This window comes from Parasteatoda tepidariorum, chromosome 6, assembly GCF_043381705.1.
Source record: "Parasteatoda tepidariorum isolate YZ-2023 chromosome 6, CAS_Ptep_4.0, whole genome shotgun sequence".
Taxonomy (NCBI): domain Eukaryota; kingdom Metazoa; phylum Arthropoda; class Arachnida; order Araneae; family Theridiidae; genus Parasteatoda; species Parasteatoda tepidariorum.
Genome location: NC_092209.1, coordinates 89,319,661 through 89,334,083, shown reverse-complemented (window position 1 = coordinate 89,334,083; position 14,423 = coordinate 89,319,661). Strand labels below are relative to the sequence as shown.

At 28.1% G+C, this 14,423-nt stretch overlaps 1 protein-coding gene across 2 annotated transcripts; it reads right to left on the bottom strand.

Moving 5' to 3' along the window:
• Positions 1-572: 572 nt before the first annotated feature.
• LOC107440841 (protein C19orf12 homolog) lies at positions 573-13,965 on the bottom strand. Of its 2 annotated transcripts, none has more exons than XM_016053899.2 (3): positions 13,512-13,965; positions 7,261-7,423; positions 573-3,337 (listed from the first exon to the last, which is right to left on the bottom strand). In XM_016053899.2, exons 2-3 carry the CDS (start codon positions 7,418-7,420, stop codon positions 3,081-3,083), a joined length of 417 nt encoding a protein of 138 aa, XP_015909385.1. In that variant the 5' UTR covers positions 7,421-7,423; positions 13,512-13,965; the 3' UTR covers positions 573-3,080. The 2 variants fall into 2 exon arrangements, with proteins under 2 accessions (XP_015909385.1, XP_015909386.1); XM_016053900.3 differs by having other exon boundaries at positions 13,580-13,779.
• Between the last annotated feature and the right edge of the window lie 458 nt (positions 13,966-14,423).

The window sequence follows — 14,423 nt, the reverse complement described above, 5'->3', positions numbered from 1 at the left end:
AATATCAGAATTACATTGGATTATTAAATGTTTTTTGATAATTTGAAATATAAACGAGCGTCTCTTGTCTGAAAGTAAATTTTCATTCCTGCAGAAGCTTCTTTCAACGTCTACTGATGTTATAGGTGCGTACTTGAAAAAGACGGTCTCACTTGCTGACAATTCTTCTTCAATTTGAAAAGATTTTGCTTCACCTGTTAATATTCTATAGATTTTCTTCATTGTTTGGAAACCAGTGTAATAATGAAAATTGATAAAAAATAATAAAAATTGGAAAAAATTAACAAAAAACTTTAAAAAATGCAAAATACGCCCCAAAATTTAAATTAAAATGCCCTATAAATCTAAAAAAATGCTCTAAAAGACAAAAAATGCAAAAAAATGCAAATGTCATCAAAATCCGGGCCTTAGTGATAACATTTCCCATCTAAGTACTTTTCCCTGTCTGTTCTAAATATACTGTTGAGAGTAGGAAAAAATAATGATATAGTTCTATATCAGATTTAAGTCGTAAGGTTTACACAAAGAGATAAATGTTTAAAAGTAAATTTGACATAGTAAATGACAAAAAACATATTTTAACAAATTTTATTTTCATGTAAAAATGAATTACTAACACAGTACATAACATTTGTAAATCTCTGAAGTTCTTCAAAATGTAAATATTTACTGTCAGAAAAATATTATCGTCTGCACAAAAAAACTAAGTAAACAGATAAGAAATGAAATTAACAGAGTACCTCACAAAATAGTGAATTTCATTAAAAAAAAATTTAAATCTTGATTTTAGTAAGAATATTCTTTAATTTAGTTTCAAATACACTATGATTTAAATACAAAAATACATATATAGTGTAGGTACAGGGTATCCGCTGCATTTTAAATTTTCAAATTCATGACTTTTTATGACTAATTCCAAGAATTTTTCATGACTTATTGAAGTTACTATTTTCTCCGACAAAAACACAATGAATTTAAAAAAGCATTATAATAACATTAATTGAAATGATAGGTATAACCAAAACTGTTATACACTGCATCCTCATATTTATAGATTTTAAATTTAAAAAACAGAACAAAGAAAGAGTTGAAGCAATAAAATAGCTGAAAAAAATACAAAAGCAAAAAAAAAATTATTTTTTTCTGCAGAATTATATTCTAAAGATACTTTTCCTGTTCATCGGAAAGGAAAGAAATCCTCCTGATTTTTCTGTTCTCATTTCCGAATTTTAAAAAAATTGGCCAATGACTGGCTTGCTTCAGGTAGAATTTGAAATTGATAAAATAAAAAAGAAATAATAACAAAAATTCTGAAATCTCAGAAGTTTAAAAGATAATTCGCTCTAGAAATGATGTTTTTTCTTTCATTTTTAGAAAGAACACCATAATTTTCAACGAACATAAAACATTTTATATTTTAATAAAACATGACTGTGAGTGGGGGTTTTGTTACAAATTCAGGTATTCGGAACACCATTAAATTGGGGGAGGGGGTAATTCTAGTTTAAAAATTAGATTTTTCGGAGATCTAAATCTATGACTTTGCGCGATTTTGTTTAAAAAAATATTTAAAATTATAATATTTCATGACAAATTTTGCTCAATACCGAAATTCATGACTTTTCAGGTGCACAGATACCCTGTAGGTAGTAAGAATATTCTTTAATTTAGTTTCAAATAAACTATGATTTAAATACAAAAATACATATATAGTCACGGTATGCAAGGTCGCTTTGTGGAATGCTCAAAATATATGTAAAATATAAATTCTGTGAATCATCATCACATTAAAAAAAAAAAAAATCGTGAAATTCGCAGCTACCGAAATAAAGATCAGCAACGAAATTCCTTCAAAAAGGGGTTACTCAAATACTCGTGTAGTTTTGAGATTCAGTTGTTGTAATAAATAATATCGTATCAAAAAAATATCGGATTTTAAAAATTATGCCTGAATTAATAGCTGCCTATAACTGGTGAAAAATCGATATAATTTGCTAAAAATTAAATATTTAAATGCGCGATTCAAATTGCTCATATTGCCTGAAATATCTTGGAACGCTTAGAAACCACGTGAAAATCAATACCAACAACTGCCGAAAATACAATCGAAACACTACATGGTTTGACGATACTATCGGTACAAATTGAGCGCAAAAAGTTACTATTTAAATGGCCGATTCAAATTATACCAGTAGAAATAATATCAACTGAGAAACAACCGAAATTTAAAGAAAACAAAAAAACAGGAGAACGATAGCATTAGCATTTAAAGCCTGAATTAGCACTTTATTAGCAATAACTGCCGAAAAAACGAGGAAGTCGTTACAATAAAATTGTTTAATTTTTTTTTATTTATTTATTTTCTTAAATAATGTTAAAACCTACAGCAATAATAGTCGAAATAATGATTGAAACACCGTATGGATTAACGATGATATCGGTGCAAACCGAGTGTATCAAAGATCCAGATGGCAAAATAAGGTTTATTTTCATTCAGCAAAAATTATTTCAGTAAATCTCCCGCTTTTAGGGAAATTTCAATAAAATACAAAAATTAACAGATTTTTTTGATTAAATTCGGAGAAGCTGGTAAAATATAGTAGTCTAATGAAGAAAATTTTTCTAATTTAAGGAAATTTTCTATTAAATACAAAGGATTTTATTTAAAAAAAAAAAAAGAGATACAGGCAAAATACAAAACGGAATTAAATTCTCCCAATTTTAAGAAATTTTCCATAAAATTACAAAAACCAAGAAATTTTTTTTTTGATTAAGTTCGAAGAAACTAACAACATACAACAGTTAACTTAATAATTTTCAAAAATTTAGGAAATTTTTTTAATAAAATACAAATGGTAGGAAAATTTTGTGATTAAATTAGATAAAATACCAGTCAATTGAAAAGAAAAATAAACATAAAATGCAGTTTTTTTTTTAACAGATGAGATAAAGATAAAATATTAACTGAACTTAATGAACTTCATTAGCTTTGAATTTAATACATAAATGATATTACATAAATGACAATATTACATGAGATATGTAATATCTTTGGCACATATAGCATCAATATGTAAGAGCTAAGCTATTGCGACCTGCATTTCTGTAGTGAGGTATTGAATAAGCTCTCCGACCAGTCTTACCCTCAATCTTTCGTTCCCAGCAATCAATACTCCAAGGGAAGCAATATCAGTGACATTGAAGTCTTGCACAAAACGTTCAACTCTACAGGCTAACCGCTGTTTGTCTTGAGGAGACATATCTGCCACCACTTCAGGAAGTGGTCTAAATGTATCTTTAGCAGCAATTGCAGCTCCAATTCCACCAACAGCGCCTCCTTAAACACAAATTTGACATTATTACCCCAATGTAATTCACTCCGATTTTAAAAAATTAATTCATCTGATAATTACTCTACAAAAATACATGAAGAGATTTTACAATAATAGAAGATACAGATAGACCAACCATAATTTCATTTCGTAAAAAAAATAAATAATAAATTGTGAGGAGAGTAGTTAGCGACAATATCAACCTTTATCTATGAAAAGGCACTCCACCATAGAATCGAGTTAACATGTCTTATATACTAGTGAATTGAAATTATATTTTTGTAGTGGTAGATACACTACAGTACTCCCCCAACAGAATTATATCATTGATAGAATTCAATAAACGGATACCACTAGTTGACTCAGTGCTGTTTTGTAAGAAGCCAGGAGAGCTGTAATAAGATAACCATACTTTTTTTTAGTGCTGATCATGCGAGCTGTATTAAGTTCACCTTCGTAGTCGCTCCTGTGTAGCCATTAGCAGTAGAGTGTATACGTTGTGTGTGATCAAAACAGAGTAGCAACAGCACGAGGAAGTGGTTAATGGCGCAGTCACAAGTAGAGAGTCAACTGTTCAATGTGGAGCATCTATCATTATGGTAGACAGAAGTGGGCGTTTCTGCCAAGATAGGCGTGTTCACATCACGTCCAAAGGTCACCAATGTAGGGATAGTCATATAGACAGTGTCAACCATCATCTATGAAAAGGTACCCCAATATAGTAGTCCCCAATATAATGTCTTATATACTAGTGAATTGGAATTATATTTTTGTAGTGGTAGATACACTACATGCATAAATAACTAAATAAAAATTTATACAGGAATGTATGATGAAATGTGACAGATTGTGGGCACAATCACAAAAAATAATATTTTTTAAAAAATTTAAAAAACAAATTAAATTTTTTTAAAAATTCATATGATCATCATTAAGTGCTTTTATGCAGCAAGATGTTTCCAGCTTTCATTCATAATTAAGAATTTTGCACATTTCTCTTAATGAGCACTAGTTTAGTAATATAATGATAGTTTCATTGCTAGTAACATGGTTGCTAGTTAAAATTGAGACCGAAAATAATGTACGATAACTGTGATCATTATTGATGTAATTTTAAAACTATAATGTAATTGCAATTATTGTAATGCATGATTTATTTATGCTAAAACTTCGAAGAAATTTTGTAACATTTATACAAAACCTCTGAAAATACTGGCAAAAACATTAAAAAAAAAATCTAAAAAACCTTTTCAAAAAACTCATAAGCTTTTTTTTCTTCACAATTTTGAAAATAGGTCAAAAAAGTAATGAGAACATTAAAAAAAATATTACTTTTTTTATATGATAACCACATCAACATCATTTTTTCCAAAAGTTATACTAAAAGAACTGAAGACCTTAAAATCTTTAAGTTCTTCAACATTCGCTATGTTCTAATAACTTGCCCCCTACTGCAGGGTGTAAGCCAAATTTTCCAACGAAATGCAAACAAAATATAAGGACACAAATATATTTTAGAGGGAAAAAAAACATATTTCAATTATGCAGACTAATAATTTTTTCTTCTTCTATTGTTGAAAGTTTTCATATTATATATGGGTAATTCGATAAAAATCTAACAATACCATGTACAAATAAAATATTACAAGACTGGCTTGAGATAGAAAGTCATTTTTTTTTTTTTACTTTTAAGACATAATTTTTTCCATGCATTATAAAAAGATTATTTATTTAAAAATTCCAAAAAATTTTAAAAACTACCTAAATGTCTGAAATTTTTCTTAAACTAACTTGATTTATTTAAAGTTTTTACAAAAATATTTCAATGTTTAAAGTATATTAATAAATTAAGCCTATCTAGAAGTATAAAGCAATATATTTATATGACAACCGCTATCATTTAACTTAACAAATATATAATTTAAAAGTTTTCCCAAGGTTTTCATGAGACTCTCTAAACCTCTGTCACTCAAGGTTTTCATGTCACTTTTTAAATAATTTGTGGAAAAAAGAGCGGATTTTCAGTTATCTGCGTGACCGCCCCGTTTATTCCCACCATTCTGTTAAATTGATAAAATGCTTTGAGATTAGATTAACCTGACATTCTGAATATAAACTAAGATATCTAACAGTTTCTGCTAACATTCAACTACACATTTCTATTATATGTGAAAACTTTAAATAAATGTTATGATGCCATGCGTAAGAATGTGTTGACTCTAGTAAATTAAACACTTTTGACTTTGCAGCAATAATTTACGAAAAAATATCTCATTCCTGGCATTTTTTGAGTTAGAAGATGATTTTAACACTTTCCCTTTACTTTTCTCTTGAGTGACATATAAAGCATAATAATAAATTTTTTGAGACTATTTTTAAGAATTTGGGATTTGAAAATTGTCATGTTTTTGGAGAATCACCCATACATAAAAAATATTTCGCAGGAAACAATTTACAAAGACTTTTAATATTCATTATGAAATAATTTCTTTAAAGAAAAAAAAAATTCTTGGCAAAAACTTAGTCATTCCATAAAGACATATTCGGCACAATTTTTAAAACATTCAATGTTGCTCTTAACATTAATAATCACTTTATTACAATTGGGTAAAAAATATTATATTAAATTAAAATAACAGTTAGTTACATTTCAATTTAAAAAATGTATACCCAATTTAAACATTTATAAGATTAATATTAGTGACAAATACTGAATTGATAAAGATATATCGAGAATTGAGCAAACTAGTCCATATTACAAATATAAATTAGTGAATGGCCCCCTAACGGCACTCGCTCAATATTGTAAATATTTATCAAAATGTATAACATCATGTAATAACTGAATTTTATCTTTAACAATTTTTAACTTAACCTCTCATATAATCTTATGAGTATATTGCATAAAGAAAATCTCTCTCTCATTATCAAAATATAAGAAAAATTTGTAGTTAATATAAATAATAAAGGCATGCTCTGTGCATATTTTTTTTTATAAAAAAAAGTAAACTAACAAAAAAACATTAATTAATAAACTGCTTAAAAGCTTTTTTTTTCTCTATAATTTAAACAAAACATTATGAGAAAATGAACTTTGACTGGTGCATTTTAAGAAAATATTTATTTGAAGATATTTTCTTAAAAAAAAGATACTTATTTAAAAACTGGTTTTAATATTTAAAATCACTTAAAAAAATTTATCAATCTCTCAAAAAAAAGATACTTATTATAAAAGTTTAACCAGTTGAGAATAATCCCAACAAAGTCAATTTTGGAATAGTAATCAGAATATAACCTATAAAGACATATAGTTTTATCAATGTGTAATTATTATAAAAAAAGTGAATTAATTATTTTCAAAATGGAATCTGAATAAAAAAGACAGTGTTTTTAAAGGATGATGGCTTATTTTTACAAAAAGGGCAAAGAGGGTGCATTTATTGGGATCAAAGGGCAAGCCGCCCTCCAAAAAACCCTTAGAGAGAACACTGCAATTCTCTTCAAGTTGAATGAGAAAAATATGAATTAAGCTTCTTTTGAAATAACAAATCAGTATCAAATAAGATTTTTTGCTGCAATTCCTTAACATTAAACAAGCAAAAAGCATCACAATTCCTCTTCCTGTAAAATCCTGTCTTTAAAAATTATTATTTTTTGTCCCTATAAAACAACTCATAAGTACAGAAAATTTTAATAACAAGTGCAATATCCGATATAAAATAGGGCTACAATAAAAAAATCTAAAATATTTCATAAATGATGACCCTTCAGGTTCAAATTCTCATGATTAAAAAATCATAATTCTTATTTTTCATTACATCAATGATTTTTTTCAAGTGATTTAAATGTGGGTGCGATTATTTACTTTGTTACATGTATATATACACATATTCATGGTATGAGAGAAATGAAAACTTTCTGGTATTACCTACTGCCAGACCAACTGGTCCCAAACATATTGCACCAAGTGTAGCAGCACCACCAACTATTAGGCCACCTTTTACACTTCCCTGAACTGTATTTCTTACTTGTTGATCTTGTGTCAAATCTTTGACAAATTCAATAGCTTCAACAACGTTAACAACCATTATCTATAAAGTGAAAACAATCATACATCAATCTATATTCAAAACACTGGGTGAGTATGAATAAGACAACAAACATTTTAGGGAAGGGAAAGGCATATCATAAGGATAATGAATTGCAAAAGAATCCATGCCTGAAAATGTCAATGTATGCCGCTAGGGGCGCTTAATAATTATGAACTTTTTCTCCGAGTGTCAGTGAATAGGTACTTTTATTGATCTGAATTTACTTAATTTAATGTTTTCTAACGAATTAATGTCGGAAATAGCATTTAAATTGGTGGGGTATTAGATTTTTAATCGTGACTTAAATATTTGGCAACTTATTTGACAAGCTTGCCTCTAACTGCCAACTAATTTAACAAGCTAGACCTCAAGGTAAAAACTGAAAAATGCTTTCGAATTAATTTATTGTGGCTTGATGTAATATGAGGTTTCACTCAGATAAAAATTCAGGCTTTTGCTTTATATGAAACTAATAAAAAAGAAAATTAACTCGAAAGAAGGAAATTTCAAAATTGAATGTCACAATTTGAGGAAAATTGATAATAGATAAAAAAAATTAACTCTAAATTTGCTGCCTCAGTTCATTACAGAATACATAACTATAGTTTCTAGATAATAAAGAAGACTGACATAGACCAAGAGTTCATAACCTTATGCTTGAGGAACTTCTGATCCTTTGATATATGCTTGCAGCTGGATGACCAGCATAAATATATTTAAGTTCTCTTTCAACAAAAATGCTGTAATTTTAAACTTATCATTTTATTTATTATTTGTTACAATTCAGAGATGCCATCCTGTTTCTTTATGGGTATAAATTCCTTCTCAAAAAGAGTCAGCCTTGTTCTAAGTAGCAATAAGTGAGATTGTCTAATCTTATATTTATTGTCCCTGTGGCAGAATTTTTTCGAGCTTTCTGCAACATACCTCTCTAATATTAAAATCTTCCCTCTAATACTAATATCTTTCTGCAAGATACTTTTAAAAATAACAAATATTCATGTTACTAAATTAAAGTAACAGAATCGTCAACTTAAAAAAAAAAAATTTAGGATCAAATTAAATAATTTCTTTAATTGAATACATAATTTTTTTAATTCGTATTCAATTATTCGCATTCAATATTAATTCAGTAATTTTTTTTAGCATTATGGGCGATATTCTAGCATTTTGTAGGGGAAAAACACTATTTTCTTTTGCTCATTTTAAAAATCACCATCAGATTAAATAAAATAATTGAAAAAATCGTTAAATATGTTGCAGTAACTACCAGAAAAACAGATTAAGGACGATATCACGCAAGTCAGACTTTTCTAAATAGGGTTACTAAATGTGTGGTTTTTTTTTCGAGATTCAGTTGTCATAATAAATATTATGGTATTAAAAGTATTGGATTTCAATAACTATGTGGAAGTCAATAGTAATAACTGTATAAAAAATTAGAACAAAAATTTCTGCAGAAAAGAAAACCCCAATGGCAGAATTTTTTCGAGCTATCTGCGACATAACTCTCTGGTACTTATGTCTTTCTGCAAATGTACTTTTAATAACAAACATATATGCTACTAATTTAAATTAACAAAAGAGCTGTGTTTTTTAAAAAAAAACTACATATATTTTTAAATTGATTGTGTAATAATTTTTAAGTCTAATACAGGGGTCGCCAAACTTTTTTGATCATTGACCCCTATATAATTTTTCGAAATCTCCATCGACCCCCATAAAAGTAATTTTCTGTTAATTAAAATAATACTCCATTAGATACTGCGTTTGTACATTTATTTTATGATATTAGACATTTATTAAAGTAATAGTACATTCTGTAACAATAGTATTATGAAAAATATATTAATGTTGAACCTTAATTTTTATTAAATAATAAGTAATTGCAAATAAGTAGAAATAATAAGTAAAGTAATTACAGATTTATTTCTTCTTTATCAATGAGATGGGTGTGCCTGGTGTTTATTTGCAAGGTTTGCTATATTGGGTTCAAAATTGGTCAATTTTAATCTTAAATCCCCTCGAAACTCCACATTTAATTTATTTNTGATAATTAAAATTGATATCTAAACCAAACGAATGGTTTTATCGAAACAATAACTAATTATCCAAAACTATAAAAGTTTTAATAATGACACTGCAAATATTCAACGCAGTTTGCAAAGATAGCTGAAACTGCGTATGATATTTGCATTTGTAACGTCAATGCTCGTCTATTAATTTATGTTTTATAAAGATACTGATATTGAGTCAATTATAAAAAAAAATTCACAAATTTTACATTCTTAATTTGGTATGTGTGATTTGCGTATTGAGAACTGTTTTTTCTTTCGACCCACAATCGACCCTTCCGATTCGGATCGACCCCCATTCGCCCCCCTGTCTCAAATCGACCCCCGCTTTTGTTAAATAGACCCCTGGGGGTCTATATAGACCACTTTGGCGACCTCTGGTCTAATATTATGGGTGATATTCTTGCATTTTGCTGGGGGGGGGGGCGCACAAATGATTTCTTTCTTTGTATTTCGTAAATAATTATCACAATAAAAAAATAATTAAAAGTCATGAAATCTGTAGTAGTAATTGCCGAAAAAAGATCTTTGACGAAATCACATGAATCGGACTCCTCAAATGCGTGTTTTGTTTCGAGATTAGGTTTGTTTCTGTTTCGAGATTATCGAATTTAAAAATTATGGAGAAATCAATAGCAATAACTTCCAAAAATTCATTAGAATTATTGCATTAAAAAGTAAATACTCAAATGCATGATTCGAATTTTCCATATTGTTTGAAATGTATCGGGAAAGTTAAAGTCCACATGAAAATCAATATCAATAACTGTCGAAAATGCAATCGAAATATTACACTGATTGATGATAATCAGCGTAAATTGAGCCTGTCAAAAAGTGATTACCTAAATGCATGATTCAAACATTACCTGTAAATTACAGAAAGACAGAAATTAATTTCAAAAAGAGAAATCTTTCTGCAAGAACTCTACAACATTCTGCGACAATGTAGTGTGTCGTTTCGATTCTGCCACGCGAAAGAAAACCAAACTTTTACTTCATTCTCAAATGAGAATCGAAAAATAACAAGCATTTTTTTCCCCTCGGATGAGTGAGAAAGGCATCTTTAAATATAAAAACCAAACTTTTACTTCAACATTCTCAAATGAGAATCGAAAAATAACAAGCATTTTTTCCCCCTCCGATGAGTGAGAAAGGCATCTTTAAATATAAAAACCAAACTTTTACTTCAACATTCTCAAATGAGAATCAAAAAATAACAAGCCTTTTTTCCCCCTCGGATGAGCGAGAAAGGCATCTTTAAATATAGTTCTGTAGAAAAGATAAAATTTTACCAAAATTTCAGCAGAAAAAAAAAACTTTTTACTTCCCGAAAGAAAATTCTTTCTGCAAGAACATGCTGTTGTTCTGCGACAATGCCGCCACGATTCTGCAAAGGGGCTTACTGTTATAATATTTTACTTCTGAATTAAAGCGGTCAAGTTTTGATAAAGCGTATTTTTGATAAGTCCATAGAAACTGAGCCCAAGTTGTCACAGATGCTGTGCAGATAAAAGCACAAACTGTAAGCTGTTCTAGTAAATATCAATGATAACCGCTATCCATATTGTATTCTACAGAATGCTCTCAGGTACAAAAAAATTGGAGACAACTGATTAAAGACCATCAAAAGGCTTTTTAATGTGATAATTACCTATTAATTACGATAGATAAATCTAAATTTGATAACCAGTTTATCAGAAGCCAGGTCTTTGTAGATTAAAATCTGTAGGGGAAAAAAATTAATTAAAAATGAAAAATAATCACTTTTAAAAGCAGTGCTTAATAAATCGAATTTTTATATTTTTTTTCAGAATTTCAAAAAAACAAAATCTGAGAGAGATTAATTTGTTCAATAAAATTATTTGACATCAATTCAAATTTTGACAGGTGACTTTGTGGCAGGGTTTGTTGATTTAAATCAGCTTGATCTAAATCATGATTCAAATCAAATGATTTTTTTAAAATAATCATTGATTTAAATCAACAGATTTTTTTTTATATACATTGATGGTAAAAATTAAAAAACAGTGTTTCAATTATTGATACTTTTATTATTTTCCTATCTTAGTTTTACATTTTATTTTAAATAAATTGCTATAATTATTCTTAGTTAACAAAATTACTTTCTTTCTTGATGTGTGTTAAATTTCAACACTTTTAAAATTACATTTTTAAAAATCTATTGATTCTTGAGATTGAAAGTACAGATTGAAATGAACATTTAATGCTGCCTGTCTTAATATAGACATTATAGCTGGAAAAAGTAATTAATAAACATGAATTTTTTCCAGAAAAAAAATATCCAAATAATGTTAATTAAAATTCTACCTTTTGATTGAAAAAGCATGGAATTAAAATCTACATTATATTTTATTGATGTAGGATTAAAAATGAATATTTTAATATAAAAATATATAGATTAAATATTTATTTATTTTTTGATGAATGACTACATTTATAAACACAATCTGTTACATTTATTTTGTCATTTTAAAAATCAAGAGGGAAAAAAGAAATCACAATTTTAAATTAAAATTATTATGGTTTGCTAATTGAAACTTTGCTTTAATAGTTAAAGTAAAGGGGTCTATCCAAGCCAAATTTATCTTCACAAATTCAACTTTAGGAAAAACTGTAGAATAATTTCACAAAATAGTTTTTCTTAAAATTTTATTTTTGTTTCTCGTTAGAAACGATAAATTAATATTTTTACAATATTTTTTTGTTGAATTTTTAATATAGTTTTTTATTTTTGCAAATTATATCTAAATTTTCACAAAATTGGCGCCTCTCTGAAAAACCTAAACAGATCCCTGATGTACCTTTTAAATTCTCTATTTCATCTAGTCTTTAAATTTCAATCATGCATTTGTTCCAAAATGGTTGCCATGCATTCAAAGCTGTGTATTATAACGAAAAATTATTTTAGTAAGTTAGAGCTCCTAAAACATTGTTATAATATAGTTTTAATGTTAATTTAATTTTGACTAAACATTTATAAGAAATTTTTAATCATAAGTTAACTTTCTTACAGTGTATTTGAATAAAAATCAAAAAAACCTGATTTAAATCAAAAAATCCGATTTAAATCAAAAAAATCGTATTATTTTAATTTTTAAAAAAAAATCAGGAACCCTGCTTTGTGGTGCTCAATGCTAATAAAATCCCATGCATCAATGTTTTATTTTTATGAATGCTAACTGTTCATTGATAGGAAAGTGTAGCTTTATTAACTATCTTGATGTTGGATGTACTTTTAGTGTTTGTGTCAGTCTTACAGAAAAGTACTAGGGGTTGCTAATCATTATGAACAAGTTGTCGCAACCTTCACCTATTACCAGAGGCACAGTTATGGGGAGGGTTTGGGGGACAAAACCCCCTCCAAAATGAAACATTATTTGAATAAAGCACTATTGCACGGTAAATAGGATGGAGATATAAAAGAGTTTTCATTATTTTTTGTAAGTGAAATATTTATATATATTATCTATCCATCTATCTTTATCTATATATATATATATTAGAAGAAGATGGCCGACCGATTACCCATGCATATGCGATCATGCATTAAAATGCCACTGCCTATTTTGACTCCCTATCAGAACGTGGCTAGTTCAAATCATGCCAGGGTCACCACTTGTAAGGGCCGATACTTAGACTTCCTGCAATATGCGGTTTTGGATGAACAAATATAAAGTTAATGACGGCATAAAACGTTTCATATTAACACCATCGATATCAACAATTAAATATATAATTAGGAATATAATTAATTTCAGTTATAAATACATCTTTAAAGGGGAAAAATATATACATTCACTACAAGATCAAAAATATGTCAAACATCATAACTGTAAATAAAGCTATGTTGTCCTAGCAACGCTCCCTTTAAATTCATAAGAGTAAAACAATAATGCGCGAGATTTGAATTGACCTTGAGTACCACAACTTACAACTGCAAGTTTGTAGTTACAAGAATATTATGGAAAAAATATTTGGTCACTATCACTTACTCTAATAATAAAACAGAATGCAGAACTAACAATGTAAATTTAAAATAGCTTTTGATAAATACTTTTACCAAAATTGGCTATATAGATTGAATGTTCAGAGTAGTGAAGTAAGAAGAGATTATCAGTTAACTTAATGACGAATCATAGTAACACAGAATAAACGGGTGTTTCACTACAAAGAAGTCGCTGATTATTAGTAGTTGCACTTTCACTTTCCCTTGGCCAAGCACTTTCCTATTGATAAACAAGGAGTCAATAACACAGATAACGCTTTTGGCTGCCTATTTCTGGGCAAAAGAAGTCGCTCCATTGACTCGATTGAACTAGAAAATAGGAATCTGAGAAAAGAAGAGGAATAACTTCCTAGTTTGATGGCAACAACAACACAAATTTTCGCGTTATTTAGTTCGGCATTTTTCGTGTTCTTGGCATGTTTTTCGATACAGCCAAGATAAATTAAACTCAAACCTATCTATATATTTTTCACTATCGGCTCATTTGTAGACTCAGCCTTGGCTTACTTTCGAGGTTTTTCTAAAATTGAAGATTAAAATTTGAGCTAATATTTTTCTTGCCATTACCATTCCTTTAATCATGGTGCGTAGCGTTTTTAAAAAGTGCCACATTATATCATTTGTATGCATATTTTGTTTTCATTTCATTTAATGTGGTTAAAAGGAATCAGGGTACATGATGAAAATGATTTTTAAATCATAATTTGTCAACAATTTAATTACAAAATCACATAAGATATGGATTCAATGATATAATGTGTTTTATAGCACGTGTGTGCTCTGAAAATAAGAGTCACATGTTATATTTTAAATTGAATTATTAAAAAAATTAATTGAATCAATAATCTAGTTAATTACAGGAAATAAAGAATAAAAGCTTAAGTTTAGGGGAAATGTA